We start from the raw sequence: 27940 nt of genomic DNA, 5'->3' as shown, positions 1-27940 counted from the left end.
GGGCCTCGGTTTCTCTGTCTGAATCATCTGTAAATAACGCTTTTCATGTGTCCTCTTGCCTTCACACAGACACAGATGTAATCAGCGGGCGCTCCACAGGGTTACCTGGATACCCTGTGTTTACAGTTGAGTTTCGACAGACCGTAGCTATGAAGGCATTGTGTTAGCGTGCATGATGGTAAGTGACATGTCTTTAAACACAAACATCTCGTCAAACACCTTTTTTTGAAACATTTTTGCAGTCCAGTACCTTCATCTGATTCGCTCTTTTCCTGTTGTCTGTATTGTGAAATTCTACAGAAACCCACTTTCTAAGTCTGTCAAATGTGCACACATGAGATATTTAGTGCTTACACCTGAATAGAAAAGTAAAATCCTGATTTTGTCTTTGTATTCTTTGTTATGTTGCCGTGCTAGATAAGGGTATTCAACTGTATCCATCAGGTTGCATAAGATTGCTTTAAGTGAAAGCTGCACTAAAGTCTAGGCAGAATGTTAGTCATTGACAATGACCTTTGAAAATTATAACATCGCAACTCACGCCATCCCAAAATTCGCTTATATAATAATTTAACATTCAGTTCCCAGGACCTGAGAACACAATAAAACGTTTGGCATGTAAATCTGTTAAGTGCCTGTCACTGTAAGCTTTTTTTCTCCCCGCTCACTAATTGATGCTTATCGTGGATCACATTTCCCTAAGCCCCCTTTTTCATCTGCTCTCAGCACAGGTCCACGATGTCCCCCACTCCCACAGTTGAGAGTTAATCCTTGTTATTACCACAACAGACATTTCTCTCACATACCTACATAGACACAAATGTCACCTTTCTTCATTTTTGACATTCCTTGTCAGGTTCTTCTTTGTGTTGTTCTCATTGGAACATTTCTTAACGAACGTTTGAGGTGGCGCTGCATTGAAAAAAGAAAAAGCTGCAACAAAACAAAAATGACATAAATAATATTAAGATTGTTTGTTTTGTTAACTTGGATATGCGGAATAACAGACTCTGCTTTACGATGACATTGATCAGAGGGTTCTCAGCGTATAGAAAATAAGAGCTTTTCCAGAGGACTATATGCAAAAACCAATGGACTTAAAATAAAATAAAAAATAAAAAATAAATACAATGAACTACTAACTGATCAAAACAAAATGAGTGAGCCCTGTGTGCTATGTTATCTTAAAGGCAAGGCAAGTTTATTTATATAGCACATTTCAACAACAAGGCTATTCATTTTAATTTAATAGATAAGGATTCTTTGGCTTTGGATGAAATGTTGAATTAATAAATATAGAAATAAGAAACACTCTTGAGCTTTTGTTACAATCTCATATATTTGGTTATAAACAGTCGCTAACTGCTGTAATTATGGCATAATGTCAGATTGTGTTCAAAGCTCTCTTCTCACATTTAACATCATCCCAGAATGTTGCTGATTATGTCTTGCCACTTGAAAGAGCAAATACAAAGAACACTTGAATACTTCATAACTAGAATAGAATAGTATATGTTGCTTTAAAAATAGAAAAACTGCAGCTGAATAATACGTCTCATAAAAACTTTTGAGCAGAGTATTCAAGGGTGCTTTTCGTGTAAATAGTCAGTAGATTATGTAAATGTACTTTTTCTACATGACTTCCCAGCCTAAGCTAATGATGCAGATACAAAACATTCCCAAAGGACCATCTGCGTTTTATCACCTCAGAACATCATTTCCTCCTCTTAAATGACCAAGACCAGGAGCCAAGTCCCTTAAGTGTACTTGTGCTCACTGTTGTACGTGCTTATCAGACATCTCTCCCTATTTTGGTATGTCAGTGGCCCTTCACTTTATTATGAAAGATGAGAACTTTGCCTATCTTTCCACTTTTCTCGTGCAGAGCTTTTCCTCCTGATACAATGGGTTTGTGTGTAAAAGTAATAGAAAGAAACAAAAAGGTTATGTATTCTGCGGATGATAATAATTTTATCCGATATCTGTGTGGAAGACATCATAAAATATGTTGCTCAGTTATAAAATGACAGAGCAAAGGCCAAGAGAAAGCTCTGGGAGACGTGCTGTGCTGCACGATCCTGAACTATAGAGCAAATCACTTGACTTTATCTGGGGCAACTAACAGTATTCTGACAGTTTATCATACTAAGTCTTACTTAGGCCTATAATTTGGGTTTAGAAAGCAGCGTTCTGTGGAGGGATCAGATATGAGCAGAGGAGGAGGGAAGCCCAAACGCATGATTATAAGCTCGTGGTTATATAAGATAATTTTTTGCGTGACTTTGTTCAACCTAAAAAGAAATTCGGGGATGACAGGCATGCCATGATGCCAACGCAACATGTCCTTATATAGGCATCATGCTGAACTGATGGACCAGTTTGGCCTGCTCATCAAACTGTTCTGAACTCGGCTTCACATTTAACTTCCCAGTATATCTGGCTCATTAGCGGATTGTGACGGGTTAGTTTGTCACCATAGAAGAATGGGTGGTGCTCATGTCCTCCACGCCCTTTCACTTACAAGAATCTTAATCACCTCTGTCAGTAAATGCCACCGTTTGATCATGACTTTAGAGGTTGTTGTGTGTCATGTTATATAAGAAGCAAGTGCTTAAAAGTTATTAGTAGCAGTCATTGTCAATTGACAATTAAAAATCTTACTAAAGTAAAAGTGCAGAAGTGCCATATCAGTACTTTGCATTAATGCTTACACAGCATTTACTGTATGCAGGTCAAGGTGAAACCATATGACCGACTTTGTGTGAAGTTCAGTCAGTTAAACCACGGTTCCCCTCCTGGGGGTTTAAACCCTCGAAAGGTCACAAGACAAATGCAAAGGGATTTTTGCTATTTATAATGAGAGAGGGGGGAAAGGATTGTTCTTACTTCACAAAATATTTTATTTATTTATTTTTTCTATGGAATTGGATTACTATTTGATAATTTAATTGCAATAAAAGTTACTTAATTTAAAATGGAAATCTCCCCCGGTTATTCTGTTATTAAAGAATCAAACAGTTCTCAAGTTACATAACTCCGGGGTTGCAAATCTCAACCAAAACAAAGATATGGCTGATGACTACAATAACTAACAAAGCGTGATACTCCCTTATGGTTATCTGGTGGTATCGGGAAACAATGAAAATAAAAGAAAAAAACATTTCCTTTTCAACTGTGTGTCCCTTTATTCTACTTGGAGTTTAAGTGCATGAAAACAATGAGAAAAAACTTGTGGGCCTCTTGCCTGTGAACTTTGAGATTATCTAATACATGACTGTCCTGGTTAAATGAGTCTTACAGCCAGATCATATGACTGCTCTGTCTCTGGGGTCTTTGATCAGTGCTTCGGATCACATACTGCAGCAGACGTGTGCTGTTCTCCTCATTAACTTTACAATCTCGACAAAAGGTGAAATTACATCAAAGTTACTGGAAAACTCTTTCTTTTCTGCCAGATTTGTGTCCTCATTAGGACGGGGAAATGTCTTTTTGTCTTATAATGATAAATACATCTTTATGCAGTATTCTTTTAAAACCAAGGTTCTTTCTCTTGAAATACCTCGATCAATTCTCATATTTCAACTTCTTGAACAAATGTAATCATTGTGTGGCTATTTTTGTGATAAAAGCATGTGGTGTAAGAACTGTGCTCACACTGCAATTAGTGCATTGAATGAAAGATAAGGTCCTGAGACCTTGTCTTTTGGTTCAGCAATGACGCAATCTGTAGTTTCCAAAGGTTTGATCTTCCTTCTATGCTTAAATCTCCCTTTGGTTTCACAGGAATATGGCAGAAGATTCCTTTGTTCTCGCCTTGCGTCAGCAGGGGGATTCCTCGAGATTTAGCATCTGGGTGCTGCATTCTTGTTTGCCTACACATTGCCTTCAAAACTCTCATGAGACACAACAGTTCAACAGCAGCCTTCGCAGACACAGTTGTTTCCTGTCCCCCAGCTGGAGTGAGGGGTGTGAGAAACATGCTCACTGAGCTCAGAGTTATGGCTAGAGAGGCGAGCAGTAGCAGAGAACCAAATAACCCCATCCCACAGTGACAATATAGTCCCATCTCCGACAGACACTCCACTCAATAGATGAGGAAATGACACAAAGGAGCAATTCAGTGTCTGTTAACACAAGAGCCCCTGTCTATAATAAATAATAGGCTATGAATGAAACATGAAAATCCAACTCTGCATCCTAAAATTGGTAGTACTTATCCTGAAGTTTTTGTTTAAACCTGACAGATGGTCCAAACCGGATTCTTTCGGGGGTCTCAAATTAGAGCAGGGGAGGGTGTCTCATCAAAGGGTGACACGCCCTCTGTGCAACCACAGACATTGAGGCTTGGCGGACAGCTAACTCTGAATTCCTGTCAGAGTGTTTTATGTCCCCATTTAACACAAGAAAAGAGCAGACCAAAGGAAGTTTGACACTCTCAGATTCTTTGCACATTTTTTTTTTTCATTTTTTGTCAGTTAGTTAGCTTGCTTAGCTTAGTATAGGGGTAAGATTGAGAACTTCTATGCGCTTCTCTGAAGTTTTCTAACATTATGTCTTATTTGTTATATCACTACAAAGTGCATGAGAGACCCACAGACTTGACTGAAACATTATCTAGTAGCTCTGTCCACAAAGAAGATTGATAGTGATGTGTTACAGTTGCGGCAAAGAGACATTTGTCCAATACAGCACATCCAAGTCTCTTTCTTTACTTTTTACTCCATTCAAGTCACAAATGGCACAAGCAGCAGGAAAAAGCGTAAAAAATACGAGCAACACAAACTCACACAAAAAAACTCTCGCTGTTGTATAAAGTTAAAAATAAAAAGCAAGACTAAGCATACTGCAAAGCAACGCTGGTGTGCTGGAATAATTTAGCCTGATTTGGCCAACATATTTAGAGTTGTTGCCTCAGAAAATGTCACCATTGTATTTTGTTATGATGTTTTTTTTGTGATTTTACACATCATATTTAGGTTAAGATCTCCCCACAGAGCTCTCCCCAGTTGCCTTGTGTCATGTTGGATTAAAGGCTGAGGTGAGATGCATTCAGCTTTTGTAAGGCTGCCCACAGAGCCTATAGTTTACTTTAAACAAATGAGACTGGTGCTGCAGGTCAATGCATTTCCATCACACTGGACCCAGTGACTCCAGTAACAGCAGGTAGACGCAAGCATATGTCATCTGAGGCATGGCAGAGGTCAAAGGTCGGCCTGCCGCTAATGATTACCTGCTGAAGCGTGCCAGTGCTGTTTGTTTGTGTAACCATGGATACAGTAAAACACACAGGTCCTTAGGCACCATCCAGCTTTTCTGTTCCGCCATTAGTTAAAAACAAGAGTCCAAAGTGAAACCTACATTTTAACAGGAGTAGAGCTTTTAATTGGCTTCCTTTTTTCTTTGTGTGGATGGATCATTTGTACTGTTAATACAAATGACTTTTATGAAACAAACCAATGTTCAAAGATCATGACAAATATCCTTTAAAATAAGACTGCCACAACAGCTGGCATATCATCAGTCTGCAAATACATTTCTGCATGTTCTTTTTTCGTTCATACTCTTTTTTCTAACTGCAGTTTCTGTCGGCAAAACTAGCCCTACTGTTTTTCTTAATAGTCATCACCACACCTCCTCCAACTCGAATGTTCACTTGCCAATTAGAAATAGGTTTTTTTCCATTTCCCTCCTGAGTCAGACATAGCAAGTGGATGCCTCCCCATCCCCTCTGTCCTTTCAGTCCTCTTCGAACAGCTGGCGTTTTCTTCTTCTGTCTATCTCCTTCCTATTGTTGCCATTTAAAGCTGCCTACTCCTGATGAGTATTATCCTAAGAGGTTTATCATACAAACCTAGAAAATATAAACTGCCATTTTTCCTCTCATTTTTATCTCGAGCTGATTGGAAATCATCTTTATCTATGTCAGACTGCATTGCTATTTTTTACATTCTTTATTTTTGTTACCAGGCCCCAACTGAGACAACAGGAATTTGTTTTTGCAACCAACCCACACAGATAAGCTTTTGACGGAAGGCCACGGGTGCAAACCCTGATGCCTTGTAATTATCATTTGGCCCAAGTGTCTGCTTCTTTGAATCCATAAACTTCTATTTAATCCCAAGTGAGTTTATCTGAATGATGCAAGTATTGTACAGGCATTAAATATGTGCAGGGAATTGAGCTCTAAAAGGCTTCATGTTGCCTGTCGTTGGATTAATAATACAATGATGGGGCTGTTATAGGCTGTTAAGGGGGGATGGAGACTGGAGACAGAAGTAACAGCTGAGAAAGCCCTTTCAGTTTCTAAGTCTGTCTGTCTGGGCTGTGTGTCTGTCCGTGGTTAAGCCTGGCTGCATCTGTTAATGCCCACACCCCAACTGCCTCCGGGGAGACGCAATATCTAAAACTGCATGTGGCTATGTTGGCAAATCTAAACATGCTTTGTAGAGCTGTTTAAAGAGTTCTTACACATGAAGTCACGGCAACAGATTTCATCAATATGCCTGTATTTGTTTGCTTCATTTACAAATGTTAAAATGCAATAACTTGTTTCCTCTCTAAATAGAGTGCTGCATTTTGTAACAGTATCACTTACACAATTCTTACTAAGCTACCTGTGTTAAAACTATTGTTTCTTACTTTGCTTTACCTGAAGGACATAATACTTTACCACAATCACAGCCTTTATGTGCAAACAGCTAGCAGACATGTGCACAGCTATATGAATTCCTTTGGTCTGGGAGGTCACGTGCCAGAGAAGTGAAGCAGGATGTGGCACAATGTCTCTACCCCGAAATTCAGCTTTCATCTCCTCACTGTCTCGTTTCACTCTTCCTGTGCCGCTGTTTTGCACCAATTTGCACAGTGTGAGCTTTAAGAATTAAGATGCTGCAACCAGGGAAAGAATCTTCGTCAAAGGCAGTTTGATTTGTGGGCAAAAATGATATTTGCAGTTCACACTCACGCTTTCCACTGTAATTAGTTGGTCTGCAGTCCTAACACAAGCGTTTCCAGTAGTCTCCGCTGTCTGTCCTCAGTGTTTAACATCTGTTGCATTTATCATGAAGATCGTGTCAATGTTTCCCTACTTTTTATGGTCAGGAGAAAAGATCCAAACCCAGCTGTTGAGCTATTAAGATTTAAGTTTTGCCCTTTTTAAATATATTGGTACACTGAAGGTTATTTTCCTGATTTCTGATAGTATAAAAAAAGCAGCAACACTTTGCTGTAGTTTTGTCTCAAATTTAAAAGAGAGAGGTCTGAGGGATTACAGTACCTGTACGTCATGAACGTTTGCCTGGATGGAGGCATCTGAAAAATGAGTCCCACTGAGACTGAGTGGAGTTGAAAAATATGTTCATGTATTCACAGAGGCTTTCAGTCAGTTGCAAGATTTTTTTTTTTTTTTGTATTGCTAAGCTGCATTTTTAGCTCCCACCATCACTTGTGGAAATAATTTTTGCCTGGATTCAGCACTAAAAATGCCACTTGCCACTCACTGAGCCTTTTATAGAGATGAATATGTTGTATCTTTATTCCAGCTTTTCTTTCAATGATTAATCGGAACTCCTTCACCTCTTATTCAAATAAGAGCCTGTAAATCATTTTGTGATCATTCATTGTTGTTTTTACCTGGCAGGAGGCAACATTGTTCACCCTATATCCGATTGATGTTGCAGATTACCTCAGTTAAGGGGGTGACCTTTAAAGTGTCCCAGGACACATGCGCATTTTTATTACCAATCTCCGTATGTGGCCTTAGTCTGATCAAATCTCACTCCATCCCCAGAATGCATCAGGGTGCATTCAGACAAGAACAGATGTTAATGCAAATTATCAATCAATCAATCAATCAATCAATCAATCAATCAATCAATCAATCAATCTTTATTTGTATAGCGTCTCACAGGATGTAAACTTGAAAGGGGGAGAAGCTTTCCACCAACAAAACAGAGGCGATTGTATAAAGTGTACTTCTTTGGGGATGTGAAAAAACTAAGTGGAAAGTCTGACAGTACAGGACCCTTATAACTGTTAAGAAAGAAATCGTCTCCCTGCGGCATACTGTATGCAACAAGACAAATAAAGACGCTCATCAGATCTATTGTTTACATCAGCATGCCATGTAGAATCATGAAGTGGGTCAGCATTAAATTGTTCAGTCAAGTGTAAAAACTAAAATTGCAAAGCTAAGGGTGATACTGTAATATAGGTTCACTTCAATGGATTCATTCAATTTGCATTTCCATCTGTTCCATATGTCATTTAAAGAGACAGTGTCCTATTAATGCATGTAAGATACCTGACAGTAAGACATTTGTAAAGTCAGGAAAGTGAATAGCAAAATTACATGTTCCTCAAAATACAATAATTATGTTGTTTTTATTTTCCATGTATATTTACTGCATTAAAAACGAATGCAGAATACAGCCTAATTTAAAGTATATTCAAAACATCACCACATGCTGAGAGCCCACACATCTGTCAAAATTGATGTAACCATTTATATTGAATCATGGGTGGCTGTTAAACCAAAAGCTTAGATTCTTAATTAAAGATTATAAAAGAGATAAAGAAAAAAAAAATCCAAACAGAAAATTCTCAATTAGGGCAACAAACAGCCTCCCTTTCAATCGTTTTGCTGTGTTGTCTTTTTGTAGTAGAAAAAAAGAGGGACGTTTTTCAGCTCATTTTAATGTCTTATTTTTAACCCTGTACCACTGTTTTCTCTTTTGCTAAAAGGATTAGTAACTTATCTCTTAATACCCCTCAAGCGTCAGCTCTTCACGTCAATCTGTGATCCTGAGGTGAAGGTCTTCCAGCACTAACGTTGTGAAAACCACTGATCCAATTCCCTGTGATGCCCACAGAAGCGATGTTTGTCCTTTTTGTTAACCACTGTAGCTGTTGTGGGAGAAATGCAAGTAACAAAACGTGGGTGGTGTGTCGAGAACTTAAATCAACTGCACTATTGGGCTGTTTAGTTTTATGAGGTGAAAGACCTTTGCCACTCCATTCAGACTGCCTTACATCGAGGTTAAAAGGATCAGAGATCACACCAGCGTGTGACCTAGGCTCACCGCCATAACACCACTGCAGAATAATTTATAGAGTTGAAGAAAGCCTCATGACATTGTGTATTAAAAGGGCCTGCTGCTGGTCTTCGCAACCCTGTAATTGGTACCATGCACGCCATGTCCAAAAGCAAATTAGGATCTGCCTGTGGAGACACATGGAGAGCTTTTGCTAAAACATCACTTGCTTGTTAATTACAAATTGCACAACAACATACAGATAAGATATGTTTTCAAGACATTTATAAGCATCCAAAGAAGTCAGGGAGCACTTATTGACTGAGGGGAGATTATCCAGTAGCCCCCTGGAGCCTGAACCCAATCATTACATGGAATCTCCTCTGCATAAACAATGGTTTACAACTAAGAACTACAAACAGAGATTTGAGAACATTTGCAATCATGCTCTGTATGGATTCAGCATGTTGCAATTTCAAGTCTCTCAGGGTCTGTTTATACCACACATTTATAGAGAAAGGATGATGGCTTTTTCTCTCACGACATGTTTCTTGTATGAAACCACCTTTTACTGAAAGATGGAGTTAAACAAGGTAACCGGGGAGAATAAGCAATGAAAAAGACATTAAAACGTTTTAAAGGTAGTAGCTATACGACTTTAATTCACAGCGTCTTCAAAACATTGTCTCACAAGGACTCTTCATCACTCGGGCATTTTCTGTTGCAGGATGATGACATATTCCCTCAGTCATTTCTCCCTCATGTTACAAGCAAGGGGTGGAAACAGTTCATTGTGGTCCTTCAAACACAAAGGAAAAGTCTGGGATGTTATCAGAGTAGTAGATCTTTACATAACCGGTCTGCATGTAGGTAAACTCACAAAGGAGAAGCAATAGTGTCACACAATTCTATGGGGAAAAAAACACTTACATAATAAGAACCCCAAAATACTCCTTTTACTCACCTAAAGCCAATGTAACCTAGAGGAGAAAAATGATATCTTTGAAAATTGGGACAAAAGACAGTCTGTGTCTTCTTTGACACATTTTCCGAAGGGAGTCATAAGAGAGCCTGACGGCGTATAACCAAGATCAATGTATTGGTCACCTCTTTGTCCTTCAACTCAAGACCTTTACCTGCTCTGACTCCTGAGCAGCCCCTAATAAAAATGTATAAAATGCTGCATATGATCAGACTGTAATCCACTGTACCATACCATAGTTCAATCCATAACAATCCTTCAATTGCATTCATCAGATCTGATTCGTTGACACTTTTTTTTGGAAAGGATAGACTTAATCTATAGTTGAAATCTGAAAAACCCCCCAAAAAACAAAAGGTGTTTTCTAACCTGCCAAGACATGGCCTATAGGTTCCTATGGCTCGGAAAGCCTGTGGGTTCCTCAGGTCACGGCTGAGCTTCTCATATTTATGTTAGCTAAACTGTAGGCTGGCAGGCTAAATCGCTGGTATGTGTTTTCATTAGGTCTCTGTGGCTGGGTAGCACTCCCTCACTAACGTGGTTCCTCTGAACTGTGACCCCTGCTTCAATGGAAAGGCAGGCACAGAAAGGGGGTCAAGGCTTCAGAGTGGGCTCACTTAGACTTAAGGTAACAATTTGAGGAGGCATAACAGGTTATGTAACATTGTTGCTGGACACTAATGAATCCATAGAGGCTGAGGAATGTCTGCTTTCAATAGATCTCTTTTACATCAGTTGCTGTTAATAGCAACACCATTAGCTTCAGAGATTGGACAAAACCTGTTCTGTGTGCTACATAACAGCTATATAGGGCATGTGACAAACCGCGAGCAGTGTGCGTACCCATTGGTCATAAAAACCAGTACAGAGGCATTCCCTCATCTTCTCTCCTTCCTTCACGGCAGCACTAACATACAACTTCACATTTAGACACATGACGGATACGCAAGTTGGTATGGCTTTTGAGGAAGGAAGATGTCCCACTCTGTCTCATAAGATCACCCTTACAAAAGGTATAACATAACGCAGTAAACCACAGATTCCACAATTGGTTCCTCTATCATCAGGGAGTGACTCTTCGTGTGGCAAGATTTGCAGTGTGAATGTGTGTGTGTGTGTGTGTGTGTCTGTGTCTGTGTGTGTAGTGTGTGTTGTTTCCTTGGGGTTAGTCCAGGCTCTGTATTCTAACAGCCCTACAATGTCACAGTTTTAGTTTCAGCAGGCCCACTAGAATGACACATTTCATTGGTCCGGTCATCATCACATATGATAGATAGATAGATACTTTATTGATCCCGAGGGAAATTCAAGGTATCCTCATGGGCTTGTGTTAATGTCCACTACAGTTTGACAGTTTTTTTTGTATTATGTAACATAGAAAGAGAAACTTACTCACAATAATATTATCATCCAGTATCATTATCTAACTGAGTCTAATGGGATGCTTTGAATTCCACTTCAATGAAACACAGGTTCAACGGAAAGACAAACAACTCTCCCACAAAAAGTAAAAAACAAAAAAGCTCAACAGAAAGCTTTTAAGCCCCAGAGGCAATGTGACATTAACTGAACAATGTGTGAGAACAAGGCAAGACTCATCTGTAACACAACCAAGCCCAGCAAGAGAACACATACCAGTAATAACTTTGAACATGCCTAAAATGTTTATGAGTGACCTCAGGTGTGTGTGTGTTTTCATTTTCATGTAACCATGATGTGTAATGTTCTGACTACACATTTCTTTAAGTAGTTTATTTTGTGGTGAGTGCATACAATATGGGGTCAAGCCTAATTGGGGGGGGGGGGAGTTAATCAAGTACACATATAGTACTTGTTAGATAACCATTTAAGTGTCCTTTTAACTGGAAATAGTGAACACACAACACTTGGTTTACCTTAAATAGAATAGGTTTTTCACTTCAAATATTACGTATCTAAATTTACAATTCTTAGTGTAATTCATTGTATTTGTTTGTCTGACTTATTGAAGCCTAGTTTTAAACTACTGTTTTTGTGGTAGCTCTATAAGCTGGTGTCACTTGAACACAGCCAGCTGGCTTCCACCTTTGGTCCGTCCTCTTCAGTAAATTGGTTGGCCGGCACAGCTGAACGTCACTGCAGGGGGAGGGGCCTGACGAGGAGTTTATTGTCAGGAATGTGTAGTAGCATTCAAACTAATTTACTTTACCGACTCTGTCACACTCCCGCTGGCCAGCATCCGCCTGTTCGGAACGCGTTTACTGGATTATATACCTGCAGTTTGACACAGCTGCGAGTGGCTCTCACCGACTCTTTTATAATGCGAGTTTTTACTCGAGTTCATTAGAAGATCGTCCCTGTCGTATTTTGTTTTCTGTTGATAAAGAATTGTTTTAGTTTGAAGACGACTTCAGTGCCAGACGCAGCAACAATGAGGAACGGGATGATGACAAAGATCCACACCAGGATCAGAGCTGACAGCTTCACGTCCAATTACGACCTGGTCGGCAAAGAACTGGGCAGGTTAGTTTGTTTTTTTGCATCAGTAAGTTTCAGAATTACTTAACAAAACGCTAAGCTGTGTACTGCCTTTTTTGCATTAATGCAATTAGTAACACTATATGATAATCTGTTTTATAGCGTTTAATCATATTTAGCCCATGGCACGTGTTAATAGATGGCGTGTTGATTGAACATGTCCGATCCCGCATTCTGTCGTCGGGTAAAGTCACAGATGGAGATGCGCTTTGGCACGCGTAAAGGTAACGTTACGCGTTACAGCGCGTATTGGATGAGAGACGAGTGCATCAGTTTATCATTCGTAAATACAAAGCAATGAGGAAAATGATGACAAAGATCCTCTGGTCACTAAATTTAGTGAGTTAAATGAGGACTGTTATGCTGTCCACATACTGTACTAACATTTCTGATCTCAAATAAGTAAAATCGAGATTAGATTTTCTTGCAAAACAAACTATTTGATCCCAGTATATGTTATGGTACAAAGGGTTTTTGTTGTTGTTTTAAATACCATGAACTTAACTTATTGATTGCATTCCTGCGTATGTGTCCTTGTACTTGTGGGGATGAGGTTAAATGGTAGAGTATAAAAAAAGACAAATGAAAAAATGCTTTCCATCACATAGTGATGATTTTTTTTTTGTTAGGTTAGTTTAAACACTTTGAGCTCAGACTTGCACCAGTTCATCCAGAAAATGCAGTTTGAAGAATGTCTTAGCAACTCTCTTTGTTTTTAGGCAAACACATTCCAGTGGTATTCATGATGGGATTCCCCAATATGCTATGGTCAATAATAAATACTCTGCTTAAAAAAACAGTTCACTTCTACAGTGCCTATTTAAACGCCCGTTCATTGAATGTTGCATCTGTTATTATTTACTAAAAAGGCGCTCCTCAGTAGAGTGTTTTGGGCTAAATAGAGTATGTAGCAGCCAGTCTGCCTTGACAGACATGGACATCCTGCTACAGCAGCAGGCAAGGGGGTAATGGACTGATGCTTTCTATGAGGTATAGGCCATGGAACCCCCCGAGCTCAACTCAACATTATGTCCTCCTTTCCTCCTCTTCCCAGGAGTCTAACCGAACAACATCCTGAGATCAGGCTTCATAATCGCATTAAGTGCAGGAATGTACGTAGTGCTGCATACCAGATCTGTTCTGTACATGAGGACGGATGATGACCACATTAGAACTGCCTGAGTTTGATTCCTCCCCAAACGATCCTTTCAGTTCTTTTGAAGTTTAAAGAAGCAATAAATCTTTGTTTTCAGAACTTTCTCACCATTAAACTTTGCATCGTAAGTTTTGTTCCCCTTGAGATTTCGGCCCCCAAAAATGTGTTGTGGCCGACTCAACAGCAGGAAGTGGTGCGTGTCAGTTTGTCTGTGAAACAGACAAATAAGAGCTGTGAGAGCTGTCATTTCTCATTTGACTTTAGACATGAGTCAGTGCCCCACTGAGCCAGACAAAACCCAGACTCCACAGGAAGCCAACTTCTTAATCAAATTATCACCATCTCCAGAGCTGGAGGGAAGTTGCATGATTGACTAGTTTCAGACAGATTCTACCGACAGATTCTCCAAAGCATAGGCCATCAGCCAATATACAGTGTTTGTGGATCCTGACAGTATGTGTGAGAAAGTATTTATCTGTGCTGTTCATAATTTTTCCTGCAGTTATAGAGCCAACTGTGTGTTAAAATGAAACAAATTAAATGTGTAAAATACAACTTTTGAAGCTTTAAATTCGATGCATCATCAAGCAGCTCTGTGCATCTGTCGTTTCATACTTCTGAGTGTGAACTCAACCGGCTGCAAGATGGCCGATTTGGGGAACCTTTAACCTGTTGTCAGCTTTTTAAAGACCCCCTGTTGCTCCTGTCCGTGGCCTGCAGTCATTCCTTGTCTCTACTTATGTAGTGTAGTTCCCAGCCCACAGGCTGCTCTGAACTTTCTGCTTGAAGTTGAAAAGGCTTTGACATGTTTTGCCTGTTCACTTTGAACAATAAATTGTCACTTCTTTTTTTTTTTTTTTTTTTTTTTTTTTTGAGAGACTGGGAAACTGCAAAAAAGAACAGGGCAAGGCCTCACAGCAGCTGGGTTGTTAGCCAAAACGAGCGCCTGGGCCAAAACAGTTGCTGTTTTTGGACCTCAGCACAGCAGGCTTGGAGAAACGCTGTGTGGGAAAGTGACTGGCACCATGCTGACAGGACCTTTCTGTCACTTTATTTAGATTCCAGTTCAAAGTCATCCTTTCACATCCTGTGTTGACTTTTTCGAGTTGTCAGATTTTTGTCCGTAGAGCTCGTTTAAACATCAACATGTTGTAAAGACTGTCAGGGTGAATTGTCCATTTTAACATACTGCTTAGACTCCAACCTGACTACAACAGCACTGAACCCCTGCCTGGCCTACACAGGAGTGGTCAGATGGGTGGTCTTGGTCTTGGGACTGCTGTGTTCGCTGACTGGTCAGCTTTTGTGCGACTGTGAAAAGAAGAAGCAGGCTCTGGTCGAGGTCCTGGGCGGTGGTGTCAATACAATTCCATTTGTCCTTGTTGCTGTCAGCTGTAAAGAAAGGGAAGTGAACAAGGCCTCATTATCAGCCTGGGAGGGACGGCTGGTGATTGTGGTTGACTTGACACAGAGAGGCAATTCTGCACACTTAGGACATCCTGCCCACACCCACGGTTGACCCCAAACACCTAAAATGAATCAGTCATTGCCTGAAAACATTGCCTGATTAATCGTGATGAGGTTGCAGAAGTAAAATGGTTTAATCATGTTTTACTAGTGACATCCAGCATCCCGGCTATAGATCCCTTTGTTTCATCTGAATAAACACACAAAAAAAAATCGCCTTTCCTTATCATGTCCCCTGCCCACTTATTCAGCAGATCGTGCCAAACACTGTCAGCCTTATCTGCCTCCTGTCGGACCCTCCTGAAGGCTGAAGAAACAAGAGGAGAAAGAAGGAAATCTCTAGCAAACGCCTTAGTGACACCTCTTAAGAGGATCATATCAGGGGATGATGGCAGTCGCTGTAGTTTTTAAACAATGCTTTTTATTTTAATCTGTCAGCTGTTCTTAAATGTCGCGGTTGTAGTCACGGCCAATCAGCTAACTTTCCAAACGTCTCGCACTGTAATCTAGCTTTGCTTCAAGAACAGAATCAAACCGTCTTGTACTAAAATATATTTGAAACACCAGTTATCCTTTTTCCTAACTAACCATACTCTCCCCTCTTTGTTTCCCAGGGGAAAGTTTGCGGTGGTGAAAAAGTGCCTCGAGAAAGCAACGGGGCAGCAGTATGCTGCCAAGTTTCTGCGAAAGCGAAGGAAGGGCCAGGACTGCCGCATGGACATCTTAAACGAGATCGCCGTGCTGGAGTCGGCCAAGACTAACCCCTATGTGGTGGCGCTGCATGAAGTCTATGAGACGAACACAGAAATCATCCTCGTTCTGGAGTGGTAAGACATTATTTTTGCAGCATAAAAATCTTTCAAAGTTCTCCTGAACAAATGGAGCACATTTAAACAAGCATGTCTGTCATTCTAAGTTTGTTTGTGATCAAACGTTCACGCATCCATGAGCTGCCTCTAAAATGAGAAAACGCTGATGGTAGAGATGGCTTTTTAAACTTTCCTCACTTCTCAATCTTTGAGCGATGCCAGGAGGAACTGGAATAAAATGGTTTGGCTCTAATTCATCTCAAAGATAAAAATCCTTTAATCATTACTCATTGAATACTTTCCACTTCTTCATTTTGGAATGCAGAACGTTGAAAGTATCTGATGACACGCAACTGGCTTCAGGAAAACTCCCTTAGATAACATTGTCTTTTGATGTTCATTGACAGTCTTTACATATCTGTCTCATCTTTACAAAAAGCCCGACCTGACTTAGAGTTACTGTGTGTGCTGGCCTCTGCATGTCGCTCATATCTTGTCATCTTAAGCAAAAGAAAAAAAACAAAAAAAACACACAAGTTCAATGGAAATGTTCTCTCTCGCTGTGGCTTGTGGCTCGTCCACTTGTCGCCTTGACACCTCAGTTTCTTGTTGAACCGCTGCCAGGAACTGTCACTTTGAATACCGACGTGGCAGAACTGCTTTATGCTCACTGTGTGAAAATTACAATGTGAAACAACAGTTGAGTCAGTTAGATTCTACCGTGAGAAACATATCGCTTAGTGCTCAAGACGCTGTGTTGCCTGTCAACAATCAGGTGACCTGGCTGGCTGATGAGTTGAGCTTCTCTGTCAGTGACCCATAAAATGTCATCCTGTCTGTCTGGATCCAGCCTGTTGTGGTTTGGTGTTAAACAACATAATGCATCTCACTTAGTGTTCCCTGACTGCCCTCATGCCAGCCTCTAATTAGTATTTGGAAAGGGACACTTAGCATCCTAATTATCGATCTTGCACTCATTAAAGGAAAAAAAAAAACTCTGGGTAATTATTCATAAACCACCAGCCCCTGACCCTGCTCCTGAAATGCTTTCTGTTCAAGCAGGAAGCTGTCCTCTGTCCAGTCCTCAATAGTCATTTCCATCCTAGACATGGAATGCCTCTGCAGAACAAAAGGCTCTCTCTCTCTTGGGGGGGGGGGGGGGGGTCTGTATTTGACCTCTGACTGAAGTGTGAAAGGGGAAGTAGCGCCACAGTTCACCCCGGCATGCCTGCAGAGAAAACATAGCAGGAGATCAGTCGGCACTGGTCTCTTTGGCGGCCTAAAAAAAGTTGCATTAGGGGTTAAAATATGAGTAAAAGTTGGTGTCAAATTAAGCAGGCTGAACATGCAAAGTGTTGAAGTATTTTAAATGTGAGCTTCACGTTGCACATTTATCCTGAATCCTGCTACAGCACACACAAAGTGACACGTCACGGCCACTAAAAAGCTCATATCTACAAAACGTCTGACTTCAGCTTAAGTTTTCAAGAATTGCAAACCATTTTCTATTTCCTGTGGGTTTAAATATAAGCAGCAAGCAAAGTTCCCAAAAGTAGAGCAGCGCTGGTAAAGACTGTGTTGAACAAACACCTCAAGCAGCCACAACCGCATCCTTTGTAATGTCAGAAAAGCTCAAGCAAAAAGTTGAATTCTTATCATCAATCTTCAGTGTGCGTCAGTAGAACAGAAACCCCCGACATAATGACTGCTTTGAGAGATAATTGCTGAGTTCTTGCACTTTTATGTGCACAGTAGCAAAAAAGTTTGCACTATTGAATATTCCAGGAAGGATTTTTTTTTTCTTTTTTTTTTTTTTTACTTCCTGCTGTTCTACAAAATGTATTGTAATTGGACTACACTGGAGCACAAGTACTGCTAATACAATTGTACACACAATTAGGATAAACCTGAGGAAAGCCGGGTGCTCACGTCAGTGATCACCCGGCTTGGTGGTCTGCCAAAACAGCATTACTGACTGAACCGGCTCCTCAGTATTTAACACCACAACCGAGAGATTGCTGCTGATCAGCAATAAATCTCAAAGAGGGTAGCAGTCCCTGTGCGCAACAAAAAGAGGTTGAATTGGTTTCTGCTTTGATATACTGTAGGGAAATATTTTCCCTCTTGCCCACTTATGCAGAGACTTATTCTGAAATGGTTGTTGAGCAGCCTGGGGCTCTTTTCACACCAAGCCCAAGTTGAGAAGCCCTGCACTAAAGTAATGTGCACATTAACTCTTGGAACGATGTCGATCAATGAGACAGTATTTAGGCTTCAGGGAAGTATCAGATCAGCGTTAAGTGCTTGGCCAGAATGTGTGCAGTCTGTTGTTTTTAAACAAGATTGACTTTATCAAGACTAAATCCTCTCAGGCCTTCTGCTGACAGCTTAATGAAGCTATTCAAATAGTTACCTCAAGACGTTAACTGTTCAGACAGGTGAGCGGTCAAATAGATGTTGAGTTGACAGATAGTTCATTTTCATTTTACACTCCAGTTTTGAAGAGCAAGAGCATCCCCCTAAGACCGCACTCGTATGTCTTTTCATTTTCACTCCCAAATGAAAACACCAAACTTGTTTGCTTTAAGTATAATTGTGACCATCAATGTAAACAGAATGAGGGCAGAGTTTCATTTTAGGAACTCTGGGGGGTGGGTGTTAAGTGGGATTGAGAATGTGTGCACCAAATAGGGTAGGTGGCAGGTCAAGTATTTGGTGCTGGGAGCAGAAAAAAGATTACATGGACCAATGACGGATATCCTGAAAATCCCTGAAAACATAGTAGTTATGTTCACAGCTGAAGATGGTAAAGAGTGCAGAGTTGGGAGGCCAGTTATGTAACAGTCATGCCCTGGGCCTAGATGCAAAGTTTCCCTCTGAAGGTAAAAACAAGTGTGCCATCTAAATCCCCTCACACATGGCTCTAGTTTGGTTTTTTTGTCGGAGCTTGAGGGATTGATCTGACTGATGAAGCATCGAAAAGCAGATCCTCCATGTCTCCGCTTCACTTCAAGTTGTTACACAAGAGCAGCAAGACCGGGCAGGAATCAGACTATTCCTTCCACAAAGGTGTGAGAAGTAACCGTTTAAGTCGACACACCGAATTCCATAAAAGGATCATCTGAGGCAGGCTGAGGCTCATGCACTATATTATATCCATCCCCTCAACACTTCTCCTCTGGCTACTTGTTTGTCTTAGAAGATCTTTGATTAGTTTAACACTGTTTGCTCATGTTTCCCCTGTCCTAAAATAATTTGTTAACCCGGCAGTATATCAGGCTGTATTGCCTTATCACCTAGTGTAAACTGATAAAACCATTCTTATCTACAGTAATTCTCCCGACAAGGGGAAGGTACATGCAGAGACAGGCTACCTGAAGTAATATTGATTTCATCTGGACTTGCATGCAGTGTCGATGTGGTTCGACTTTTGTGCCTCCAAGCCAAAGTACAGCAATGAGGAGACAAGGTGTTATATAATGGTTTTTTTTGTTGGAGTGCAGAAATGACTTCGGGCTTTTTACAAACTTTTAACTCATGGGATGGGTTGGGATTTGTTATTGTCAACCTCTGCAATTCAAAGTGAGCGGAAGGGCGTGTCAGGGCATTTAAGGCGCAATTTGACAAGTTCAAATGAATAATCCAAACTGAGAATAAGTATTTTTCTTATCCTAGTTTTGTTTTCTCAGTTTTCCTTCCTGTGCTTTTCTTCCAGCGCTGCCGGTGGCGAAATCTTCGATCAGTGTGTTGCCGACAACGACGAGGCCTTCACAGAGATGGATGTGATCCGTCTGGCCAAGCAGATCCTGAACGGTGTGGCCTTCCTTCACAGGAACAATGTGGTGCACCTTGATCTGAAAGTAAGCGAGCGAGCTGAAAGATAATATGACAATGTAGGACAGTCTATTCCCTCGAGTGACAGACCGAGGGAGGTATGATTTCTGTTATGCAAGCCCAACTCATTCAGTGTGTCACGACCCTGTTCCCACGAGGAATCACCCAGTAAAAGAAGCCCACTGAACTATCATGTTTTCATTAATGGGGCCCTGAGGTAACATGCATCGATCAGATTTCCACCTAACAGTGTAACTTGTTTCTCAATGAACATGTTGCATGACTCTTTTTAATAATAGGAAGAAAAAAAAAAGAGTATCTAATGTATATGGTTTAGCATGACTGATACTGCTTATATTTACACAGTGTGAGGTTAGTATTTTTAGGGGTTAATCTTTTCACTCTGAATTGCAATTGTAGTTTAAGATACAGTTGTAATCCAGGCCTGATAGTTGGCCTTGACCTGCCCTTTTCTTTTGTGTTTATCTTCGATGTACAATCTAACTGTGGCATTAGGCCAGCCCGACAAACACAACTGTGCTAATTCAAAGTTGCTTTACTTGAACTTTAAAACGATGTCGCCGTCACAGTGGTTTGACGGATATCCTATTTGTTTAAACGTTTGATCTGCTTAGAGGATTTTCTCAGCAACTCGACGCTGACTGACACACATGGGCCCCAAATCCACTTGGGATCATTTAAATGGTTTGCTTTGTCTCACTCACGCTGACATGTTGTTCGACAATAGACGTCACACCTCGGAGCCTTGACTAATCACTAGTGATTGTTTTTTAAAATCACTCGTCTAATCTGTGTGTTCTTCCTCTCAGCCCCAGAACATTTTGCTGACTAGCGCCAGACCTTTGGGGGACATCCGTATTGTTGACTTTGGCCTGTCCAGATGCATGGACAACATCACAGAAGTTAGGGAGATCCTGGGTACACCAGAGTATGTGGGTGAGTCCTGTTCTTTGCCTTCGCACACCAAGACTCACCTATGTCTTTCTCAATTTGAGTGGCATTTATTATGGCTAATTCGGGTCATGTGTTTCTGTTGCAGCACCTGAGATTCTGAGCTATGAACCCATCAGCACGGCTACAGACATGTGGTAAGTGTGTTGCAGTACTGTGGTTGTACAGCTATTTCTTCTGTCACATATTTTAATAGTCTAGACACACTTTCACAAGTATTCTGTCACACCAGAGATGACAAATTGCCTCACGATCCCCTCTTCCTTCCCCCGCTTGTCCTCCAGGAGCATTGGGGTTCTGACCTACGTCATGCTGACGGGCGAGTCTCCCTTTCAGGGTGATGACAAGCAGCAGACTTTCCTCAACATCTCCCAGGTCAACGTGGACTACTCACAGGACACGTTTGAGGGAATCTCCCCCCTGGCAGTTGACTTCATCAAGTCCTTGCTGATTAAAAACCCCCGGTGAGACATATTTACAGTACGGTAAAGAGGAAGATATGATCATATGTTGCTCAAACTAAACGTGTGACGTCAGTACTTGGAGACGATTTTTGCACAGAGGATGTGAGTAAGTTTGACGGAAGTGCATCCGCAGACGTCTGTATGAGTTTGTGTGTGGTAACAAGATTTTTGTCACTTAGCCGAGCAATTTCCTGTTGCAAAAGGTTGTACACTCACAAGATAAAAAAAAATAGAATACTTCATACGCCTGTACCTTTTGGCTTCGACATAGATGCATCAGCTTTAAGAGTACCGTAGCTATGTATTAAATAAATACTTATATAACCTTTATTTTGTCACCACACTTTTATGATGCAAAGTATCAGCTGCCTCTGTCTCACTTGCAGAGCGATGATCTCCTGTCAGTGGTTTAGTTGAAGCAGATTTATGGTAGGAATATGTTGAAGATTCCCCAGTGTTTGAGTAATTGGTGAGAGATGAAGGGGAAAGAATTTTGAGGGCAAAAAATGTTTTTTCTGTGGCTTTTCAACTTAATGTTGAAAGGGAATATGGCCGACATCTGTGAGAACGGATTGAAAGAATCTGATAATCCAGGCAATCCATCGGTTGTGTAAACTCTTCAAGATATTTCCACTCATCCACAGTGTTTTTGTGTTTGTGTGTACAGGAAGAGAGCCACAGCAGAAGAAAGTCTCAACCACCCCTGGCTGAACTCGCTTCCTCATCCCCGTTCCCACCAGCACCTCCTTGCCAGCCCCGCCTCCTCTTTGGATGAGCCAGAGCTGAGCCTGTCGGAGTCGGAGCCCGATAGCCCAGCTGACTCCCCTGAGTTGGACTTGATAGAATCATACCTCACGTGCCCAGGCCAGGGTGAGCTAAAGACAGGGCGTGACACCTTCTCATTCAATGAGCCCCCCTTTCCGACACTGACTAAGATAAAGCAGGAGCTCATCTGCTGAAAGACGCTTCGCAGGCGAAGAGAGACTGAGCGAATTCGAACTCCATGGAGCAGAAGCTGAGAGCCCAGTGGGGCTTCACCTTTTAGATCTGACTCAGAGCCACGCTTCATGAATGCTGTAATGCCTGCTGTGGACTGCTTCTACTGCTGTGATGTCTTTGTGAAGTTCATACCTCTGATTGTGTGTGCTGAAGTAACTCACGAAATGCATAGAAAGAAAGCAAGAGGAATTGAGATGCGGTGAGAGAAAGCACACGAGGGCTTTTTTGTTTTTTCGCAGGACTGCCCTGCTGCCTTAAAAAGTGACAGAACTGAACTGGGCTCAGCATAACGCCATGGCTCATTCACCACTGGACACACAAGTTTCTCTTTTTACCCAAATAGCCTTCAAAACTGTCTCAGAGGAGAGACAGTCTTCAGCTTTCTTGGGAAATGACTTCACTCACTGTGTGTGCTCATCATAATAAGTTATGAGTCAGCTGACCCAGACACATTCTGTGATGAGGTAGATAAAGAGTTTTGACAGATGCTTGTACTTCATTGATGAAAAGGGCACGCTGAAGCCACAAGTGAACTGTTCCACTGTTTTGTGTTTATTTATGAGTTTGTTATATTACTTCAGCTCCTTAAATATACAAAGCCACATAAATGCCTGTTTAGTTATAAATGGTAGCGTTCTTATTTAAAGGACAATCTTAAGCACTTTTTTACTTTGTTGTTGGGCTTCCACCTAAATGTAAGAAACCAAAGGCACGGTCATATAATCACCATTTTCCAACACAAACTGTTTGGGTCACATTATCTTTATCCCCCCCCACAAAGTGCCACTTTGCAATCTCACTCCTGTGTTAATTGTATGTAAGTTATTCCTCAAAAGTTATTCATCAAATGTTTGTTTTTTTTGTTTTTTTATTTGCACAAGTTGCACAATTTTCTTTTTGTACTTAAATGCGAGGTTGCTGCAAGTTTTTTGCGCTTGTCCAAAATCGGAAAAAGTGAATGAAGGTTAAATTTTGTGATTGGAAAAGAACATTGACATGGTCAACTGAAGATTTGCCTTCAGATGTTTGGGAGCAAAGAAATTAGGAATTTCTTGTAAAGAACTGATGTGCGTTTTGTGAGTTTGTATTAATGTTAATCTGAAAAGATGGATTTTTTTTTTTTACTGGTTTTGAATGTAACACCATTAAAATGTCTTATTTTGTACCTTAACCTTACTTGTTCCTGTTATTTTCATGATTTTTTCAGGCAGGTTTGCACTTGTCCTTGTGGACGTTCTGTAATAATGAATAAATGATGATGGCATGCATTACAACATGTAAGAAATATTAATACAGGTGCATTTTGTATCAAACTCTTGTCCTTACGTTTGTTTGTTTTTTTACATAGCAGTATCAATAATATTAATTGCTGGTAGAAACTATTTCTTTAGAAGTAGTTAACTTAGTTTGTTGCTGCCTTATCTTAGATAAGGCGATAGAATAGAGTCCAAACCCAAGAAATCTGACCCTAGATTTGGGCATCGTTATTAAACCAAATCCAGGATTTTTTTTAATCAGTCAGTTAATTTTTTAGCCATGCTTCTGTCATGGCTGTGTAAGAAAGCGATGTCCATTCCAATACTCTGCATGTCCTCAGTTTCCCATAGGGCTAATGATAAAGATAACTTTTACGTCTGTTCGTCGTGTTTTAATAGTTCACCTGCGTGGGAAGTCAGGAGAAAAAGAAGAATTCAAACAGAGACGGTTTCCTGAAGTTTAAACTGGATCACATGTGTAGCATCTGCTTTTCCTCTCAGCGTGTCTATTTAGAGAAACAAAGTATCATAAAGAAAATAAAAGTCTTCTCCTGGGTAAGTCTTGCATAAATATCCAGCAGCATCTGAAAAGGAAATGCCAGTATCCTGTGAAGAGGAATCCAGAAGAATGTGTTCCACTGTAGTAAAGTTTCGTTCTCTTTCTGTATTTACCCCATGCACACACTTTGTGCCTTTTATATCATGTCAGGTTAAACAATATTTCTGCCTGCCAATATCCAGAATGCTTGCTTGAATGTGCTTTTCCTCCTGTGGTCGGCACTTAGCCAGTTCAGCTCTGTTGCGGCCAATAAGCAGAAAGGGGGTGGGGGGGCTCCCTGCAGGATCCTGCTCTGGTGGCTCTTGGCCGGACCGTCCACTTCCCCTAAAGAAATCCTGCTGCTGCATGGAGGCGAGGAATGTCAGAAATGTTCATAACCGGACCCCTTCCTTTTTCTAACCTTGTTCCTTATGCCCTGCTTCCCTTCTGGCCTCCTATGGGTTTGTTTTCTCAGTGGGAGGTTGTATTGTTTCCATGCTACATAGCACTTGGCCATGCCCCCCGTAAACATACACAGTTACTGAAGTGGTTGATTAAATGGTTGTTTCTCAGAAGGACTCTCAGGAGAAGTGACTCTGGTATATATGGTGACCATTAAAGGATGATTAAAGACATGTGGAGGAGTTTGTGCTGTCTCCTGACTGCTGAGTGCCCTCCATCTGGCTTTGTACTATTAGAGCACATGAGTCCCAGAGATCCAAATAAATACGAGGAATGGATACAAAGTTCACAGAAACATCCAGATAACCTGCTTTCATCAGTCTTTGTGGACTGAATCCAATGTCCTGTTTAATGTTTTTCAAATTATCAGACAATAAAAGTTTTTTCTTTCCTGACACATTCCACTGTTACATTGAGAGTATGTAGAGTAGGGGCAGTCTCATAACAGATAACACTGATATACACAGCACTTTGCCCAAAGATGTTTTTCATCTCACGTTAACCAGCCGCACATCCTGAAGTCAGGTCTGTCAGCACCTCCAGCTGTAACACATTGATCCCCTGAGGTACGCAAAAGTCCAGAAGTGGGATTACAAAACATTAAGCTCTCTGGAGGCAGGAATGACTACATTCTACACTATAGGTCAAGACCATCAGTTATATAACCAGAAATGGTTTGACTGCAGGCTGAACTTTTTAAATGTGCTTTTCTCATCTGTGCACCACTCGCAGGTAGGAACGCATGACAGAAATGGTGTTGTGACAGTTATCAAAGATTTGTTTATGTAAAGCACTCCGCCGAGCCATATTCAAATACTTTTGTCACTGAGTGGATAAAGAAAGTTACAAGAGAAGCTTAGAATTGCCTTTGAACGACGACGATGACAGACCCTGAACTGTTTTATTTTTTTTATTTTTTTTACCTTTATCCATTTCAAGCATGTTCGGTGTGTTTTATGCGTCACATTTTTGTACTTTAAGATTGTTGATACTGTGTGCCTGTTTCAGCTAAATGCCTCTTGAAATTTGGCTTTAAGAAGTAAAAGGAAAAAAACCATGAATGAGTTTTTAAATAAAGTTTAGAGTCTTGCAAAGAAAGAGTGGGAATAAATGTTTTTACCATTAAACTTAGTATTTGAACAGCTTTTGCTGTTTTGTGGAAAGCTGTACTTTTAAGATTGTGTCACTTCCTGGTTGCGTGAAAGCTTGACTGTAGGGCAAGCCTAAAGGTTGAAATGGGTGCACTTTCAGTCTGCTTCCAAGAATCTTAATGAACAACACAAACTTGTGAATGCAGGTGTTCAAGCTAGCGCCTTCTGTGAGGGGAACTCACACTTCATCATCATCATCATATGAGTGTCAGGTGGGTGAGTGATTGGTCTTGATTTAATCCAGGTGTGGGAAGGTCAAATATAAACTTGGCTTGCTTCTTCAATTAAGACGTGGCCAAGCTTGGAAATGCTATACGTTAATCCCACAATCAATAAACTGGCCAAGCCGTGCATACATTGAACTTCAGTGCCATCCATGTTGATTACTGACAAAGTTGAAAGTATAACAGAACAACATATTATGGGATAATATTATGTTGTAGGGACTTCAAGGTTATTTCTGAGGTGTTACCTCAAAAAATCATTTGCAATAGGAATGAATAAAGATTTAACAACTCCTTTTAGTGTTCCCATTTCTCCATCTGCCTGACCTGCAGCTAGGATGTGTCTCCTCTTGCCATCATGTCTTTTTTACTCCCCGTCTCTATAAATCTCACTATCTCTTGATCTCTCACTGTGCACCCCTTTTCTTGGAAGTACTTCCTCTTGCATCTTATATAATAACCGAATTCCTGCATGGTCATATTCCAGATTTTACCGCCTTAATGGAGAGAGTTCATGTATTGATGTTTGAGATCTGTGTGTCAGGGAGAAATGATCTTAAACACAATCTCTTTTAAAAGCTTTGGAAAAACTAGCCACAGCGTACGTAGTCTTGACCGTGAAATGTGAGGCTTTCAACAGTTTAGCGAGCTGTTTATTTAACATTCTTCACTCTGACCTCCCAGTCACTTCCTCCAAATTAGCTTACTGCTATATTCCACCAATGATCTGGATGCAAACCTTTGCAAAGATCTTAAAGATCCCCATAAAGCCAACAATAAGTTCAAGAATTGAGGCATTTTTATACCACAATATCAGGGGCTGGCAGAAGCGGATTTTAAATGAATGAAAACATGATTGCAGAAAACTTCTGACAGATACCTGGAAGTCTTAGTGACAAACTGATTTATTTCACAGAAATAAGCCCAACCATGTCAAATCAAAGCCTGACTGAAAATCTCCATGTTTACACTCTAGATGTTGACGGGGACAAATGAAAAAAACATTTCTTTCGCGTGTTCCTGCAGTGCATGCAAAAGAAAATAGAAAAAGAAATAAACAGAATTTCCAGAAGAGGCAAAACACTAGTAACCACGGGTAATATGTTTCTCATGGTGGTGCATTCATAGCAGCGAGGGAGGCAAATGCCTTTGGTTAGGCAGAGCTATTTATTCTGTCCCTGGAAACGGTTGAAGAACAACAAAAGCATTCTTAACAAAGAGAAGCACGACCTGATGCTGCAGCCTGTTTTCTTCTGTCTGCGGTGACTGTAGCCTCCCTTAACGTGGGGGCACCGCTGGCACACATCATACTCAAAGATCCACACAATAGGCACAGTCAGTATGGGGAGAACTTTTTAACTCAAAAGCTGTGTAAGAAACCCAAACAAAACAAGTGAACCCTGCTGAGTAAATTCTTTAATGATTCAAAAAGGTCGATGTGGGTAAGCTCATGGAAAAGAAAACAACAAAAAAAAGTGATGTTGTTTAGATTTGCAGGATGCAGTGCACACGCTTTCCCACTCACATGTACTAAAAGTTCAGTGTAAAACAAACACATATTCACCAGAAGACCCACAGTGAACTCTGTCCGCTGAATCCCTACAAGCTCGGGAGGGTGTTCAAATTTTCAGACTTACAGGGAACAGATTCTGGTGGTCTGAATCTCTTCAGGCTCTAGATTTTAAACCACATGACTCTGCTTGTTTACTGTGGTACTGGATTAAGGAGTGTCATTTAAGGTTAAAACACGTGTTGTACTCTGAGAAAAAAGTTAATATGACAGTCTGCTATTTCTCTTTTAAACTCACCTCTGCATTAGTTTGTTGTGTATTATGAAATAATAAGAGTTAGAAGTTGCTTGCTATATGTTGTATTCGGAGATCAACGTGGGGAAGTAGGGACTTGATACCAAGTAAAAACATGAGACAAGTCTTGATTTGAAAACTATGAAGGTGTGAGTTGAAAAGTCAGCAGTCGGTAACATTCATCATGAATAAATACATTTAATTTTAAGAAAAGAAATCAAATGGTGTCGAAGTATTTCAGACAGATGGCTCTCTGGTATATTTCGATCATG

General features: G+C 40.6%; 1 protein-coding gene across 1 annotated transcript; it reads left to right on the top strand.

Annotated features, from left to right (window-relative positions):
* The first annotated feature begins 12105 nt into the window (after positions 1–12105).
* Positions 12106–23500, top strand: stk17al (serine/threonine kinase 17a like). Its single transcript, XM_079365659.1, has 7 exons — positions 12106–12516; positions 15769–15981; positions 19679–19823; positions 20628–20754; positions 20858–20906; positions 21054–21233; positions 21901–23500. Exons 1-7 carry the CDS (start codon positions 12425–12427, stop codon positions 22190–22192), a joined length of 1098 nt encoding a protein of 365 aa, XP_079221785.1. The 5' UTR covers positions 12106–12424; the 3' UTR covers positions 22193–23500.
* The last annotated feature ends 4440 nt before the right edge of the window (positions 23501–27940 follow it).

This window comes from Symphodus melops (genome assembly GCF_947650265.1).
Source record: "Symphodus melops genome assembly, chromosome: 17".
NCBI lineage: Eukaryota > Metazoa > Chordata > Actinopteri > Labriformes > Labridae > Symphodus > Symphodus melops.
This window is presented reverse-complemented; position numbering and strand designations above follow the sequence as displayed.

Coding starts and splice junctions, on each gene's coding strand:
- stk17al (XM_079365659.1), top strand. CDS start 12,425: ATGAGGAACGGGATGATGACAAAGATCCACACCAGGATCAGAGCTGAC. Junction 15,982..19,678: donor ATCATCCTCGTTCTGGAGTG/GTAAGACATTAT, acceptor CTTTTCTTCCAG/CGCTGCCGGTGGCGAAATCT. Junction 21,234..21,900: donor TTGCTGATTAAAAACCCCCG/GTGAGACATATT, acceptor TTGTGTGTACAG/GAAGAGAGCCACAGCAGAAG.